Raw genomic sequence first — 18,393 nt, forward strand, 5'->3', positions numbered from 1 at the left:
CACAGAGTAAATTGACTCCCTCTGGGCAAAGATCCCTGGGACATATTTGTCCAACACCTTGCCAGGGTGTTTTCCCCCTCCTGTCTCCATCCATCCCTGCCCTTTTCCCCTGCAACTCACCAGATCTCTCTGAGGGTCCTGGGAGGGAATGCTCAACAGGTTTGGGGAGGGATGCAGGAGGCAGCCTGACCAAGTCAACCGTCCATCTTCCCCCTTCCATCCTCGCTAGCTTTGCAGGATCAGACTCTTTCAAACTTCCTAGGGAGCTCAGAAGCCAAAACAAGCTGCAGGTTCCTGAGGGAAGAAGAAACAAAAGGAGCTTCACAGACCCTGCAAGCCTTTTCCTGCCCCAGATATTTAGCTGTTGAAGTGTAAGTCTTTCACTATTTCTGTGGTGAAAGGAAAACCCAGACGCCTAGAATGGCTGGGGGAACCCAGCCAGATGGGTGGGATAAGGTAAAGGTAAAGGTACCCCTGCCCGTACGGGCCAGTCTTGACAGACTCTAGGGTTGTGCGCCCATCTCACTCTATAGGCCGGGGGCCAGCGCTGTCCGGAGACACTTCCGGGTCACGTGGCAAGCGTGACAAAGCTGCATCTGGCGAGCCAGCGCAGCACACGGAAACACCGTTTACCTTCCCGCCAGTAAGCGGTCCCTATTTATCTACTTGCACCCGGGGGTGCTTTCGAACTGCTAGGTTGGCAGGCGCTGGGACCGAACAACGGGAGCGCACCCCGCCGCGGGGATTCGAACCGCCGACCTGACGATCGGCAAGCCCTAGGCGCTGAGGCTTTTACCCACAGCGCCACCCGCGTCCAGATGGGTGGGATATATATATATATAATAACATCATCATCATCATCATCATCGACTAGAGTCATGCCCTTTCCGTCTCTTTTTATTTCTGTTAGATGGGAGCTTTGACATTTCAGTCTCCCTGGCCACAAGCTCACAGTTATTTCAATACCACCCCAATAATAGCAATTATTATTATTATTATTATTATTATTATTATTATTATTATTATTATTTTCCCACCCATCTGGCAGGGCTTCCCCAGCCACTCTGCTGGCTGCCAGGTCCTCCCCCAACTCTCTTCCTCCAGCCTGGCTTCCCTTCCACTGTTGCCCCCCCCCCACCCCCACCCCCGACCACGTACCCTAGAAGAGACTATGGCCAGGACACAAAGAAAGACGAAAAATAATGCAGGCATTTTTATAAAATTCCAGAAAGGGGCATTAGGCTGCAATAGATTGCAATGGGTTGCTTTGAAGTCAATTCAGCGCCAAATAATAATAATAATAATAATAATAATAATAATAATAATAATAAAGAATCCCGCGAGCCCCCCCTCACCGCCCTGCGCATCTTTGGCCAGAACAAAGGCAGCAACCCTATGCAATTCTGACCCACGTCGACCGAAGGGCGGGCTCGGTGTAAGGCAGAGCCCCACGTTTGGATCCCCCAGAAGATCCGGCTTCCCCATTGGGAGGAGGAAGGGGGCAGGAATCCAGCTTCCAGGGAAGAAAGGCTGGGGGGGGGGATAGGACGCCCCTCGCCTCGTGCAGGGATGTGACTTCAAGGAGATTCCTGAGCAGGAGCAAGAAGGCTGGGCGTCCCTCCCAGAGATCCTTCCCTTCCTCCCTCAGCCCCCCAACACCCTCGTATTCGGGTCCCCCACCCACGAAATCTCCCCCCTGGCACGACTCACCCCTCGCCCTGCGCGCCGCATCTCTTCCTCTGCATCAGGAGGGACCACCCAAGACGAGCGGGGAGGGGAGGTGGGGGGGGGAGGACAGAGGGAGGGTCTGTTCCCAGGCCTCTCTAGGCAGCCGGGCTCTCTCTATTCCCTTCACCCTCCCTCTCCTCCCCAAATAGCACCACCTGCGCGACTCGCCAATTGCATTTTCGTGTCAAGGCAGGGGGAGGGATCCGGATCCCGCAGAGAAGGGCGCTGGATTTGAGTCTTGGGTGCAAAACCAGCCTGGCTGGAGGATAGGGGCCCTCGCGGGCATCGCTTTCACGGCAATATATATCGCCGTGAAAGTGATGCCCACATATATATATATACACACACAGTATATATTGTTGTTGTTGTTTAGTTGTTTAGTCGTGTCCGACTCTTCGTGACCGCCTGGACCAGAGCACGCCAGGCACTCCTGTCTTCCACTGCCTCCCGCAGTTTGGTCAAACTCATGCTGGTAACCTCGAAAACACTGTCCAACCATCTCGTCCTCTGTCATCCCCTTCTCCTTGTGCCCTCCATCTTTCCCAACATCAGGGTCTTTTCCAGGGAGTCTTCTCTTCTCATGAGGTGGCCAAAGTATTGGAGCCTCGGCTTCACGCTCTGTCCTTCCAGTGATCACTCAGGGCTGATTTCCTTCAGAATGGATAGGTTTGATCTTCTTGCAGTCCATGGGACTCTCAAGAGTCTCCTCCAGCACCATAATTCAAAAGCATCAATTCTTCGGCGATCAGCCTTCTTTATGGTCCAGCTCTCACTTCCATACATCACTACTGGGAAAACCATAGCTTTAACTATACGGACCTTTGTTGGCAAGGTGATGTCTCTACTTCTCAAGATGCTGTCTAGGCCTGTCATTGCTTTCCTCCCAAGAAGCAGTTGTCTTTTAATTTCGTGGCTGCTGTCACCATCTGCAGTGATCATGGAGCCCAAGAAAGTAAAATCTCTCACTGCCTCCATTTCTTCCCCTTCTATTTGCCAGGAGGTGATGGGACCAGTGGCCATGATCTTCGTTTTTTTGATGTTGAGCTTCAGACCATATTTTGCGCTCTCCTCTTTCACCCTCATTAAAAGGTTCTTTAATTCCTCCTCACTTTCTGCCATCAAGGTTGGGTCATCTGCATATCTGAGGCTGTTGATATTTCTTCCGGCAATCTTAATTCCGGCTAGGAATTATGTTGGGGGTGTGCATGGCATCAAATGCTCTTGCGGAAAGGTGGACTACCCTCAGGATGCCAGCGCTTTGCAAAGGCTTCTCTGGAAGAACTTGGCCAGATCTGTAACCTAAGAGTGCCCCCCCTCCCCTTCCGCCATAGCATCTTTCCTTTCCCCCTTGTTTACCTGCCTGGCTTGGCATGTCCTTCCTTAGAAAATCTTAGGTTCATTCTTGCTCCCACTGACAGGTGTAAATGACTACAGCCGTCTCTCTGCTTTAGTCGGTTTAATATGCTGCACAGGAGCCACTTCCTAGGAGCTCTAGGGGCTTCATACCCCCCCCAATAAAATATTTGTGGGGGCCGGGTCCTTCCCCTCAAGTTGATGGGCACTGCCAGTCAAATGGGGTGGCTGCACTGCGTCATGTGATCAATTATGCAGGACGCAGATTACCTGGACCCCCCAAAATATTTTATTCATTGGCACCTCCAATATGTTGCATTATTTTTACATTGGCAACCTTCTCCCTCTTCTCCCCACAACCACCCTGTGACAGGGGCGTTGCATGGGGGTGATGCCAGCAGGGCAGTGGCCCCGGGGTGGATTTTTGAGGGGGCACAAGGGAGTCACTGCCTGCAGGGGCCCCCAGTGCAGCCCAACACTCCTCTCCCATTGGAGGAACCAACCATGGAAGTTGTTTTCTTTAAAAAGATTTATTTTATTTTATTTTCAGATTTATACATTTCATCAAATTTCCAATCACCTTAACATTTCAAAACTTGACTTTCTTCCCTCTCTTTCCGCAGTTGCTAAAATTTATTTTCCGTATCCTCTGCATATCCAAATCGACTTAAATTGCTCATTCATTCATCCACTTTACAAATATACACCTATAATACTGCAGGTTATTACAATAATCCTACGAATGTTCTTTTCCGTTTACAGTTTATCTGTAAATATTCAATAAACTGTTTCCATTCTTTTGTCAAAAGTTTGTTATCTTGATTTCTTATTCCTCTGGGTAAGTTTCACCATTTCTGCATATTCCCTAAGTTTTTGTATCCACTTTCCATTTGGGGGCAAGTAAAATTCTATACAGTTTCTTCTTCTTCTTTGGTAATCACTCGTAGGGGAGTAAGATTGTCTTCCATAGACACGGTTTCAACAATGAGTCCGTAGGGGACAGTGAGGGCGGCAAAGAACAAGAGACATGGGGTAAAGCCCCCTTAGCGCCCCATAAATTTGAGTGAGGGAAAGGCTCAAAACAGTAGGGGAAAGAGAGGTGGAGTAAAGGCTTGGAGATGCTGACAGGAAGTCAGCTGCATTTTAAAGCAACAGTAAGGAATGTAAGAGAATGGGCTGCTGGGGGGGTGGCAGAGAGAGTGAGTGAAGCCCTGTGGTGGCAATCTGGGTGCTGATGCCGCACCGGAGAGCGAAGAAGCAGCAGCAGCAGCACCCAGGTCCTGGGATCAGAGCCACCGGAGCTGGGAGCGATCCAGGAGCACGTCTTCTCCATCATGGACTGGGCATGGTGAAGCAGGCCGGAGCCGGAAGAGGCAGCCCCCTCCACCCAAAAAAGAACACCTTTGGCAAAAGAATCCGAGCAGGGCTGGCGTGCCCCAAAGAGGAAAGGGGCATAAAGGGGGAGGGATGAGCATGAGCATCGGGATGCCAAGTGCAGCGCGCTGCTGCCACATTTCCCTGGGGACATTTAATGAAATCCGGGGACATTTTGGGGACAGATCTGCAAATTCAGGGACTGTCCCCAGGGAACGGGGATGTCTGGTAACCCTGATTTGGGTGCCGATCTCCCATATCCTCATCTGACACTCTCACCACTACACCATCCTGCCTTCTGCATTGGGGTAGCTATAAAAATTTAAGTAGGTAAATAAATACGGAGAAAGCAAAATGTCACAGAGATGGATCTGAATCTTCCCCCTCAAAGTATAAATGTGTTTTATTCTGGATTGCTTTATTTCATGTTTTAATGTGTTGCAAGCAGATTTGAGTTTTTTTACTTTAAGGTATAAAGTGGTATAGAAAAGATTTTTTTTCTTTTTTAAAAAATGCTTTATTGGACTTAAACAAAGTAAAAAAACATACATTCATGACCATTGTTTACAAAGAAAATAAAATTAAGAGAAAACTATACTTTCAGACAAAGAAAATATTCTTATTTTTTATTTTTTTAAGATATTTATTCAAACTTCAAATATTCTTAATATACATCTGACTTCCCGTCGTCTCCATACTTCATTTAACCAGTGTGGTGTAGTGGTTAAGAGCGGTAGTCTCGTAATCTGGGGAACCGGGTTCGCATCTCCATTCCTCCACATGCAGCTGCTGGGTGACCTTGGACTAGTCACACTTCTCTGAAGTCTCTCAGCCCCACTCATCTCACAGAGTGTTTGTTGGGGGGGGGGAGGGAAAGGAGAATGTTAGCCGATTTGAGACTCCTTCGGGTAGTGATAAAGCGGGATATCAAATCCAAACTCTTCTTCTTCACCATTACTGACTTATTGCAAAAACATATCCACTTGTTGTATAATAAAATATTATTTCTCCTGTGTCCTTTTTCTCCTGTGTCCTTTTTCTTACTTAAAACAGCTACAGATGTTATTCAAAGGCTGTGACCGAGTTCAAGCTGCAACAACTGTTCTTAAGATATCTTTTAAAAACTTCCCATTTTGAAATAAATACTTGTTTTGAATTATCTTTTATTTTTTCGGTTGGTTTGGCTAGCTCTGCATATTAGACCAATTCTTGTAACCTTTCTAACCTGGAAGGAACTTTATCACTCTTCCAATTTGTCGCTATTAGGACTCTAGCGGCAACAGTGGCGTATAAAAAGACCTCTCTTACATTTCTAGGAATATCGGCGCCTGTGATAAAAAGGCTTCTGGTTTTTTTGTGAAACAAGCATTTAACATTTTTTAAAGTTCTATATAGATGTCATCCCAGAAAACCTTGATTTTTTTTTTTTACATAGCCACCACATATGGAACATTGTGCCTGTTCCTTCTCCACATCTCCAAAAATTACTAAAAACATTTTTATACCTTTTTGAAAGTTTCCTTGGGGTAAAATACCAATAGTATTGCATGTTTTTGGAAATGTTACCTCAAGGTTTAGCATTCTGTGAATTTCAGATTTACTTTCCATAAATTTTCTCACTTTCATATCTGTGTTATATCCAAACTCCTGGGCCCATTGAATCATGACAGCTTTAATCTCCTCCTCCTTCCCAGTCAAGAAGAAGAGGAGTTTGGACTTGATATCCCGCCTTTCACTCCCCTTAAGGAATCTCAAAGCAGCTAACAATATTCTTCCTTTCCCTTCCTCCCCCACAACAAACACTCTGTGAGGTGAGTGAGGCTGAGAGACTTCAGAGAAGTGTGACTAGCCCAAGGTCACCCAGCAGCTGCACGTGGAGGAGCGGAGACGTGAAGCCGGTTCACCAGATTACAAGTCCACCGCTTTTATTAATAGTTGTTTTCACAGACAATATCAGTGTGATACCTTGGTTTACGAACTTAATCTGTTCAGGAAGTCTGTCCTTAAACCAAGGCAGGCTTTCCCATAGAAAGTCATGGAAAATGGATTAATCCATTCCAGACAATGAAAAACAACCACTAAAACAGCAATTTAACATGATTTTTACTATCTAAGAAGACCACTGATGCATAAAAGGAAGGCAATAATCAATGTACTGTACAATAAAATATATAAGGCAGTATTGTAGATAAAACTCAAAATTATTATTTTTTTCTTACGTGCACTGATGATAGTAATTGTTTGTATGGGGGGCTTTTATCCATTTCTGCAGTCACACAATCAACCAGTAGTTGAACTGGGTTCCACACAGTCAGAAAAACGAAGTCACAAGAAACAGTCAAAAGTCAGTACCATAAAACAATGAACAAGACACAGTAAAAATAAAAGAAAAAGCCACACAAACAAAAAAATAGCAAAGACAAAAGCTCCAAGTATCACCTCTGTGTTGTGTGGGTGCTCCAGACTCAACAGCTGACAAACTCAACAGGAAGCCTCTGATTAGCAGTGGGGGACTCAATTTACAAACGGAACACACTCAACAGGAAGCAGAACATGTTCTGTTTCCAAGGAAAATTCACAAACACCTACTTACAGGTTTGTAGCATTCTTATTCCAAGTTGTTCATAAACTAAGTTGTCCATAAACTAAGCTGCTCTTAAAACAAGGTACGACTGTAGTTGGCACTGGGAATCTGATTACCCCACATATTGTGAAAAACATCCATGGTCCTGATTCAGTCCACAAGTGACAGCACTGAACCTCTTGGTGGATTGTCATGCTAGTCTGCCTTTGAGGTTCATGTGTTCCAGAGAAGTAAACAAAATAATGTGAATGTGTTTCCACACTGCCCCATCCAAAAAGGGTGAACTCTAGAATTCTATGTAAAAGAATGAGCATTGAGTGAATGTTCACTAAGTTTCCCACGTTGACTGAAGCTCTTTTCACACTCCAAGCATTTAAAGTTTCACCCCTGTGTGAGTACGTTTATGTAAAGTAAGGTGTGTCCTCTGACGGAAACTCTTTCCACACTCCATACATTTAAATGGTTTCTCCCCTGTGTGGGTTCGATGATGAATATTAAGGGAGCAACTTTCGCTGAACCTCTTTCCACACTCCATACATTTAAAGGGTTTCTCCCCTGTGTGAGTTCGTTGATGCGAATTAAGCTGATTCTTCCAACTGAAGCTCTTTCCACACTCCATACATTTAAAGGGTTTCTCCCCAGTGTGAGTATGTTTATGTAAAGTAAGCTGTGCACTCTGATGGAAACTCTTTCCACACTCCATACGTTTCCCCCCTGTGTGAGTTCTCTGATGTTTACGAAGTTTATCACGTCGACTGTATCTCTTTCCACACTCCAAGCATTTAAAGTGTTTCACCCCTGTGTGAGTTTGCTGGTGTGTTCTAAGGGCTCCACTGTGACTGAAGCTTTTTCCACATTGCATACATTTAAATGGTTTCTCCCCAGTGTGAGTTCTCTGGTGTTCACTAAGTCTGTGTCGTCGACTGAAGCTCTTTCCACACTCCAAGCATTTAAAGTCTTTCACCCCTGTGTGAGTATGTTTATGTATGTAAAGGTGTGCTCTCTGACGGAAACTCTTTCCACATTCCATACATTTAAATGGTTTAACCCCTGTGTGAGTTCGCTGATGTATAGTAAGCTGGACACTCTGACCAAAGCTCTTTCCACACTCCATACATTTAAATGGTTTAACCCCTGTGTGAGTTTGCTGATGTGAAGTAAGTGAGCTGCTATGACGGAACCTCTTTCCACACTCCATACATTTAAGTGGTTTCTCTCCTGTGTGAGTTCGTTGATGTTCTGCATGTGTTCGACTATCAATGGAAGTCTTTCCACATTCCAAACATTTAAATAGTTTCTCCCCCGTGTGTGTTCGCCGATGTGAAGTGAGGTGTGTCTTTCGTCTGAACCACTTTCCACACTCTAGACATTCAAATGGTTTCTCCCCTGTGTGAGTCCGTTGATGTACACGAAGTGAACTAATTTGACGGAAACTATTTCCACACTCCATACATGTGAATGGCTTTTCCCCTGTGTGAATTTGTTGATGTTTTCTAAGTGTTCCCCTGTCACTGAAGCTCTTTTTACACTCCATACATTTAAATGGTTTCTCCCCTGTGTGGGTGTAATGATGTGAAGTAAGGCCTGCATTTTGTCTGAAGCTCTTTCCACACTCCATACATTTAAATGGTTTCTCCCCTGTGTGACTTCGATGATGCATATGAAGGGTCCAACTTTCGCTGAAGCTCTTTCCACACTCCATACATTTAAATGGTTTCTCTCCTGTGTGAGTCCGTTGATGTCTTTTAAGTTTTCCACTCTCACTGAAGCACTTCCCACACTCCACACATTCATATTGTTTTTCCCCTGTATGAATTCGCTGATGTAGTTTAAGAACGTCATTACGACTATAACTCTTACCACATTCCATACATTTAAATGGTCTTTCCCCCGTGTGAGTTCGTTGGTGATTTGAAAGCTTTACCCTCTGACAGAAGCTCTTTCCACACTCATTACACTGAAATGGTTTTTCCCCTGTGTGAGTTTGTTGATGGTTTGTAAGGTTTCCACCATCAATAAAACTCATTCCACATTCTGCAGAGTTCTGTCGATTGTCTGCACCACCTGCTTTGGAGGAAAAGGGAGAAATGATTTTAGGGTTTCAAGGAACATCTTTGTATGAAGGGCGACATATAAATTACATACATAATTATAATTGTCTAGAAAAAAATAAAAGTGTTTCAAATAAATAAATAAATAAATAAATAAATAAATAAATAATCTATAATTACTGAAAGCATTTCCACAACACCTTTTACCCATATTTCTGTATTAGTCTAGGTAGTCATCATCATTTAATCATGTAGTGCGGGGAAAACATGTAAAACCAAAACGCTGTGAGAAGAAAATGGTTTCTGGCTCCTCTATGAAAGCAGATTCCAGAAACAAAGAGGAGCATGGGAAAAGGCCTCTCTGCTTCCTTCTTCCTGCCTTTTCTCTCCCCTCCAACTTTTCCCCTTGCCAATGTGTTTCCCGCCTCCTGTCTCTTTCCACCCCTGCGCCCATATCTTATCCCCTGCAACTCACCAGATCTCTCTGAGGGCCCTGGGAGGAAATGCGCAACAGTTTTGGAGTGGGATTCAGGAGGCAGCCTGACCAAGTCAACCGTCCATCTTCCTCTTTCCATTCTCGCTAGGTTTGCATTATCAGACTCTTTCATCCTTCCTGAGAAGCTCCCAAGCGAAAACGAGCTGCAGGTTTCTGAGGGATGAAGAAACAAAGGGAGCCTCACATTTAGCTGTTGAAGGATAAGTCTTTCACTGTTTCCATGGTGAAAGAAGGTGCCTTCCTCCTGAAACCCACCATGCAAGAAAAATAGGTCCTGCTCCAATGTGGAATAAATGAATAAAAATGAATCCTTAGCTGAATCAAAGGATTCTCCCTAAACTCCTTTCCGTGTTAGAGGGTGCAATTAAGACTAAGAAACAGGGTGTTATCTGTGAAAGAATGTGTTAAGGCCCATGCTGAACCTGAGAGTGATAGATTTATAGTTTAGAGGTGACTCGAGATCACAAGGAGAAATAGCAGATGATAGTTTAAGAACTAGTACGCATGCTTCATGAACACACACCCCTAAAGGAGAAATGAAAAGAAAACCCAGCTGCCTATATGGTTGGGATAAATAATAATAATAGGGAGATTACAATTTATCTAGGAGACCGTTGTAAGCAGATGAAAACATTAGAAGGATTTTAACTGCACTTGTAAGGTATTAAAGATTATGGATAACTTGGATGAACAGAAAAATATGGACAATGGACTTATATGCAGTTGTAGATGGTAATATTAGGACCAACGGAGGGGATGGGGGGAAGCCACAAGATTCAGGGTAATCTTCGTTTATGGATTTGTAATATTTTTTTGGTAATAAAAAAAATGTTTTGTTTAAAAAAATCCAGATTTATTTTTTTTAAGAACCTTGCCCAAGAAGGGGAGATTAGCAACTAAGCCAGCAGTCCTGCAGTGGAAATAGCACCTAACATTCAAAAGCCTGGGAGAAGGTTTTCCTCTTCACCATCCATCTATCGATCCTTCTGTGTCCCTATCTCCACTCCATAGGAACTTACCAGATGTCTCTGAGTGTCCTGGGAGAAAACGCCCAGAGGTTTTGGGGAGGGATGCAGGAGGCAGTCTGATAAGGTCAACTGTCCATCTTCCTCCTTCCATCCTTGCTAGGTTTGCAGGTTCAGCCGCTTTGGTCCTTCCTGAGGAGCTCAGAAGATGCAGGTTCCTGGGAGGGAGGAAGAAGCAAAGGGAGCCTCAGAGGCCCTGCAGGGATTCTCCTGCCCAAAACATTCTGCTGCCCCTAGAAAAGCCCCAAAGGGGTTCCCCCTTCCCAACAGGAGCCCCATTTTTAAGGTTTTTTTGGTGATGCCAATTCAATCTGTCAATTCAATCTCCCCATGGGGGCTTCCTTATGAGTAAATCTGCACAGGTCTGCTCTGCATATTCCTCCTCTTCTGTGACACCTAGAAACATGTACCAGGTGAATACTTTGGAGAAGACTGCTCCACTCCCTTCCTCCAGCCAGGGCTTTCTTGACTGGGGGGGGGGGTCATTTCCCCCTCCAGCTCCCATCCATTCATTTCTCCTCCACACACAACCCCCTGGAACTCAGCACACCTCTCTTAGCCTCAGATGGCAATGATGATGATCAGATCCAGCCTCTTTCAAAATATTTCACAGAGCTCAAAGTTTAAACAAGTTGTGGGGGCAGGGGGAGAAGCCAAGGCAGCCCCAGACCCCTGCAGAGATTTCCCTCCCTAAGAGGCACCCCGGCAACTCCACCTACAGGAAAAGAAGGGTGACTTCCTCCTGAACCCCAGCAGGCTCATGACTGAAAGAGGCTCTCCTTAACTCCATTAAAAACACTCCTTTCCTTCGGACTTCCTTTTTTCCTGCCATTTTGGAAATCTTGCCTCTGGAGATTTCCCTGCCAGCGCTCAAGATGGAGCCCTTTCTCCCAAAGGACACGTCTCTCTCTTGTTGTAAACAAAATCTGCCCTTTTTCCTATTAGTAGGAGGAAATAACAGAGCCCAACCAGAGAATATTGAGAAGCAAAGCAGCTAGTAAGCCTGATCTTTATTGATCTGTTGCAACAGGGTCCTCACTCACCACGCACAGGAGGAACTCAGAACAATGGCGTGCAAGGCCTTATATAGACATTTTGAAATTGCCACCCTGTAGCTCAAGACCACCACCCCAGATAAATCATACCTACATCACAGAAAAGGCGGTCTAAAACAGAAATTTGAATGTTGCTTTTCTCCTGTCCTTTATCTCCTGTCTGGCAGGTTACTTGATTGGATACTCTGCTTACTTTATTGGATACCCTGGGGAGCCTGGCCAGTCTTTTGTACTGATAAATATTTAGTAATGATAAATACTTAGTTCCTGAGCCAGTTCACAGCCTCACACTATTCATACACAGACATACCCTTAAGATAGGATTTGTGAAGGAAAGGACAACGGGGAGGCTTTTCCATTTTCCTTTGACCTTGCAGAGAAAACATTTGGTCAGTTTGGGACTCAAAAATGGTTCCAGGTTATGAACATTTAACATATATCTAAGACCTCAAAATTCCTATCACACACTCTCTCTACCCTAGGGGTGCAAACTTGAATTAAATATTGGAGGGGGGGGGTGGCAGCAAGCCTTGCTCCATATAATATCACATGATACAATGCACAGACAACCCCCAGGCCCCTCAAGTGTTTTACTGTGGGGGCCAAACCCCTCCCGGCCCCATGGAGTTGGCTCCAATGCTCCACCCCCCAGTACCATAGAACTGTGGAAATGGAAGGGACCCCGAGGGTCATCTAGTCCAACCCCCAGCAATGCAGGGGTCGCAAGGAAAGCATCGCCCAAGATGGATGCCCACCCTCTTTCCCCACTTGGAGCCCCCTCTTCTCAAGGGGCGCCCAGTTCCGAGCCCCCCAAAAGAGCCCGCTCCCCTCGGGGGTCGTAGGTGGCGGGGGTGCTGGGACGTCAGAGGCCTTGGGTCCCATGGCTTCCATTCCCCCCCAGGGGATCCTCCCATTCATCCCTCAGCCCCCCAACAGCCTCCTCTGCACCCCGCGTCGCCCCACAGCCTCCCCTTCGCCCAAAGGACTCACCGCCCCAGAGGCCTCCCAAGACAAGCTGAAAGAGGAGGCGAGTCGGAAGGACGGAGAGAGGGGCCTTTCCCAGGCCGCTCTAGGCAACCGGGCTCTCTCGCTCTCCTTAACCCCTACGTAGCCTCGCCTCTCAGAGATTCCTGCCCAGGGAAAAAGCTGGCGAGGCACCGAGAGGGATCCCGATCACGTCGTGAGATCCCCCCAGATTTAGAACATGACTCGGCAAGGCTCGGCTAGGCTTCCAGGCTGGGAAAGGGGCATCCTTAGGGGCGAACTCCTAGGGAGCCAAAAGCCCCTTGGGTTGGGGAATGACATATTGGAGGGGCGATAGGTGGGATGGCTCAGTGGGTGCAGCCTGAGGCTCTTCATCCCAGGGTTGCGGGTTCGAGACTCATGTTGGGCAAAAGAGCCCTGCATTGCAGGGGGTTGGACTAGATGACCCTCGGGTCCCTTTCCAACTCTAGGATTCTAACATCCTCAGGGGCGGCGGCAGGAGGCCAGGACCAGGGTGCAAGACCAATATGGGGCTGGTTGGCTTACAATAAGAGAATCGGGGAATGGGAGAGATTCAAGGGGACCCGCGAGGGTCATCCAGCCCAACCCGCTGCGATGCTGGACTCTCCACGGAAGCATCCACGAGAGACGCCCTCCAACTGCCAGCCTGCACCATCCTGGTCCGCCAAGCATGCCATGCACGGCCTCCTTTCAAAGCTCCCTGGGGGGAGCGGGTGGGATGGAGGAAGTCAATGCAACTCTGCGGGAGTAGAGGGAATATTCGCCCCCCGCCCCCCGCAATCAATCAAACAAATAAATAAATAAGAAAAGAAAAGAAAAGAAAAGAAAAGAAAAGAAAGAAGGAAGGAAGGAAGGAAGGAAGGAAGGAAGGAAGGAAGGAAGGAAGAAAGAAAGAAAGAAAGAAAGAAAGAAAGAAAGAAAGACTTAACTAACTGACCTATCGCGTTGCAGATAGCTCGGTTCTGCACCCCTGATATAAATCCTGGCTATGCCCAGGCCTCTAGACTGGAAGTGGGCTCTGCAAAAAGGACACAGCGAGGCGAGATGCAGAAGCCGGCTGCGTCCTGAAGAAGGGGCTGCATCCTCTACCCCGGGGTCAAGAGAGAGGCAGTGGGGTGTAGTGGGTGGAAACACCTGTTCTGCCCTCCTTCCCTTTCCGCAGACGCTCAGCCAAAGCCCCCTGCTTCCTTTATTCCTCTATTGCGGGGAGAGGAGGACTGGGGAAAAGCATGGACAGGCGGAGGAGAGGAAAGCTTCCATGAAGCAGAAACCTAGTTCATCAGCTGCACTTTGTGATGGCGAAATGAACTGGAGTCCAGGCAAACTGACGCCCTCCCGAATGAGCCATTACGCACTACTTTTGCCATTTGCTTTATGCATAATAATAATACTAAGATATCAAAATGACATGTGAGGGGCAGCAGTCTGGTGATGCGGTTCCCCCGAAATTCCGTCAGAGGGCCGGGTCCTCTCTCTGATTGGTTCCCAAGACGGAGGGGGCGGAGCCAGCACTTTTGGAGGGAAAATAGAAGGAGCTGTTTCTGAGGGAAGAAAGTTGGAGAAGGGCTTGACTTGAGAAGTTAGAATCAGATGGGGCTCAGGTTGAGGGGCAGGGCTAGATTTGAGAGGAGAAACAGGGCTGGATTTGAGAAGAGGGAGGGGGATTGTTTGGAGGTGGGTGGAGGATAGGATTTGTCTGAGGAAAATTTGGTTCTGATTTGGGTTGAACACCCACCCTGAGGAGACTGTCCACAGCGAGACGAAAGACCCTCTCAGCTTGGAGAGGGAGACCCAGTTGGGGGTCCGGGGAAGGTCTATGGACAGTAGTGTCCTGGGAGGGCTGACTGAGGCAGGAGCAGCAGAACCTGGGGAAATTCAGGCTCCTCCGGGTCACCTTCCAGTCAGGAGGGGGCAGTTCTTATAGTGAGTGTCAGGTGTGCGTACAGGAGCCAGGCCCTGTGACCAGGACAGGGGCCTTCCTATGTTTGTTCTGAAGAGGCAAGGTGCGGCCTCACAGGTGAGGCTGATTGGTAACTCACAGCACCTGGTGGCAAGAGCTGGGAAGGGATACTGTGGGACCTCGGATTACATATGCTTCAGGTTACATACACTTCAGCTTACAGGCTCCACTAACCCAGAAATAGTACCTTGGGTTAAGAACTTTGCTTCAGGATGAGAACAGAAATCACACGGCAGCGGCGCAGCAGCAGCGGGAGGCCCCATTAGCTAAAGTGGTGCTTCAGGTTAAGAACAGTTTCAGGTTAAGAACAGACCTCCGGAACAAATTAAGTACTTAACCCGAGGTACCACTGTATACCCCTTCATGGATCACTGCCTTGCCATGGCGAAGGGGCTTGAATAACTCAGAGAAGCTATGAGCTATGCCGTGCAGGGCCACCCAAGATGGACAGCTCATAGTGGAGAGTTTTGACCAAACGTGATCCACCTGGAGCAGGAACCAGCATGCCACTCCAGTATCCCTGCCAAGAAAACTCCACGGACAAAGGCAACAGGCATATAAAAGTTATGGCGCTGGAAGATGAGCCCCTCAGGTCGGAAGGCGTCCAACATGCTACTGGGGAAGAGTGGAGGACAAGTACAAGTAGATTCAGATCTGATGAAGCGGCTGGGCCAAAGCCGAAAGGACGCTCAGTTGCGGATATGCCTGGAAGCGAAAGGAAAGTCCAATGTTGTAAAGAAAAATATTGCATAGGAACCTGGAATGTAAGAACCATGAACCTGGGTAAGTTGGATGTGGTCAAAAATGAGATGGCAAGAATAAATATTGACATCCTGGGCATCAGTGAACTAAAATGGACGGGAATGGGCGAATTCAGTTCGGATGACCATCATATCTACTACTGTGGGCAAGAATCCCATAAAAGAAATGGAGTGGCCCTCATAGTCAACAAAAGAATGGCAAAAGCTGTACTGGGATGCAATCTCAAAAATGATAGAATGATCTCAATACAAATCCAAGGCAGACCTTTTAACATCACAGTAATCCAAGTTTATGCACCAACCACTGGTGCTGAAGAAACTGAAATTGACCAATTCTATGAAGACTTACAACACCTTATAGAAATGCCACCAAAGAAGGATGTTCTTCTCATTATAGGGGATTGGAATGCTAAAGTAGGGAGGCAAGAGATAAAAGGAACAACTGGCAAATTTGGCCTTGGAGTTCAAAACGAAGCAGGGCAAAGGCTAATAGAGTTCTGTCAAGAGAACAAGCTGGTCATCACAAACACTCTTTTCCAACAACACAAGAGACAACTCTACACATGGACATCACCAGATGGGCAGCATCGAAATCAGATTGATTATATTCTTTGCAGCCAAAGATGGAGAAGCTCTATACAGTCAGCAAAAACAAAACCTGGAGCTGACTGTGGCTCAGATCATCAGCTTCTTATAGCAAAATTCAAGCTTAAACTGAAGAAAGTAGGAAAAACCACTGGGCCGGTAAGATACAATCTAAGACAGATCCCTTATGAATACGCAGTGGAAGTGAGGAACAGGTTTAAGGATTTAGATTTGGTGGACAGAGTGCCTGAAGAACTATGGATGGAGGATCGTAACATTATACAGGAGGCAGCAACTAAAACCATCCCAATGAAAAGGAAATGCAAGAAAGCAAAGTGGCTGTCCAACGAGGCCTTACAAATAGCAGGGGAGAGAAGGCAAGCAAAATGCGAGGGAGATAGTGAAAGATACAGGAAATTGAATGCAGATTTCCAAAAAATAGCAAGGAGAGACAAGAAGGCCTTCTTAAATGAGCAAGGCAAAGAAATAGAGGAAAACAATAGAATGGGAAAAACCAGAGATCTGTTCAAGACAATTGGAGATATGAAAGGAACATTTCGTACAAAGATTACCGTAATAAAGGACAAAAGTGGAAAGGACCTAACAGAAGCAGGAGACATCAAGAAGAGGTGGCAAGAGTACACAGAGGAACTATACCAGAAAGAAATGGATGGCTCGTACACCCCAGGTAGTGTGGTTGCTGACCTTGAGCCAGACATCCTGGAGAGTGAAGTCAAATGGGCATTAGAAAGCACTGCTAATAACAAGGCCAGTGGAAGTGATTATATTCCAGCTGAACTATTTAAAATTTTAAACGATGATGCTGTTAAGGTGCTACACTTAATATGCAAGCAAGTTTGGAAAACTCAGCAGTGGCCAGAGGATTGGAGAAGATCAGTCTACATCCCAATCCCAAAGAAGGGCAGTGCCAAAGAATGCTCCAACTACCGCACAATTGCACTCATTTCACACGCTAGCAAGGTTATGCTTAAAATTCTACAAGGCAGGCTTAAGCAGTATGTGGACCGAGAACTCCCAGAAGTGCAAGCTGGATTTCGAAGGGGCAGAGGAACCAGAGACTAAATTGCAAACATGCGCTGGATTATGGAGAAAGCTAGAGTTCCAGAAAGACATCTACTTCTGCTTCATTGACTATGCAAAAGCCTTTGACTGTGTCGACCACAGCAAACTATGGCAAGTTCTTAAAGAAATGGGAGTGCCTGATCACCTCATCTGTCTCCTGAGAAATCTCTATGTGGGACAAGAAGCTACAGTTAGAACTGGATATGGAACGACTGATTGGTTCAAAATTGGGAAAGGAGTATGGCAAGGCTGTGTATTGTCTCCCTGCTTATTTAACTTATATGCAGAATTCATCATGCGAAAGGCTGGGCTCGATGAATCCCAAGCCAGAATTAAGATTGTCGGAAGAAATATCAACAACCTCAGATATGCAGATGACCCAACCTTGATGGCAGAAAGTGAGGAGGAATTAAAGAACCTTTTAATGAGGGTGAAAGAGGAGAGCGCAAAATATGGTCTGAAGCTCAACATCAAAAAAACGAAGATCATGGCCACTGGTCCCATCACCTCCTGGCAAATAGAAGGGGAAGAAATGGAGGCAGTGAGAGATTTTACTTTCTTGGGGTCCATGATCACTGCAGATGATGACAGCAGCCACGAAATTAAAAGACACCTGCTTCTTGGGAGAAGGGCAATGACAGGCCTAGACAGCATCTTGAGAAGTAGAGACATCACCTTGCCAACAAAGGTTTGTATAGTTAAAGCTATGGTTTTTCCAGTAGTGATGTATGGAAGTGAGAGCTGGACCATTAAGAAGGCTGATGGCCGAAGAATTGATGCTTTTGAATTCTGGTGCTGGAGGAGACTCTTGAGAGTCCCATGGACTGCAAGAAGATCCAACCTCTCCATTCTGAAGGAAATCAGCTCTGAGTGCTCACTGGAAGGACAGATTGTGAAGCTGAGGCTCCAGTACCTTGGCCACCTCATGAGAAGAGAAGACTCCCTGGAGAAGACCCTGATGTTGGGAAAGATGGAGGGCACAAGGAGAAGGGGGCGACAGAGGACGAGATGGTTGGATAGTGTTTTCGAGGTTACCAGCATGAGTTTGACCAAACTGCGGGAGGTAGTGGAGGACAGAAGCGCCTGGTGTGCTCTGGTCCAGGCGGTCACGAAGAGTCGGACACGACTAAACAACTAAACAACAACAACAATATATACTGTGTGTATATATATATATATATATGTGGGCATCACTTTCACGGCAATATATATATATAGATTGCTGTGAAAGTGATGCCCACGAGGGGCCCTATCCTCCAGCCAGGCTGGTTTTGCACCAAAGACTCAAATCCAGCGCCCTTCTCTGCGGGATCCGGATCCCTCCCCCTGCCTT

The 18,393-nt window shown here is 46.5% G+C and overlaps 2 protein-coding genes across 2 annotated transcripts in view; one reads left to right on the forward strand and one right to left on the reverse strand.

The window, feature by feature from the left end:
- Nucleotides 1–11,956, reverse strand: part of LOC114592510 (uncharacterized) — a 32,646-nt gene extending 20,690 nt beyond the window's left edge. The window contains exons 1-4 of the mRNA XM_077923456.1: nt 11,761–11,956; nt 10,606–10,769; nt 9,566–9,739; nt 121–294 (exon numbers count right to left, since the gene is read on the reverse strand). Coding sequence (XP_077779582.1) covers nt 121–294; nt 9,566–9,739; nt 10,606–10,769; nt 11,761–11,762 — 514 coding nt within the window. The 5' untranslated portion in view covers nt 11,763–11,956. The remainder of the gene's footprint in view (nt 1–120; nt 295–9,565; nt 9,740–10,605; nt 10,770–11,760) is intronic.
- LOC114592563 (uncharacterized) overlaps nt 1–18,393 on the forward strand; it is a 400,972-nt gene that overhangs the window by 370,933 nt on the left and 11,646 nt on the right.

Source organism: Podarcis muralis, chromosome 2 (genome assembly GCF_964188315.1).
Source record: "Podarcis muralis chromosome 2, rPodMur119.hap1.1, whole genome shotgun sequence".
Classification (NCBI taxonomy): domain Eukaryota; kingdom Metazoa; phylum Chordata; class Lepidosauria; order Squamata; family Lacertidae; genus Podarcis; species Podarcis muralis.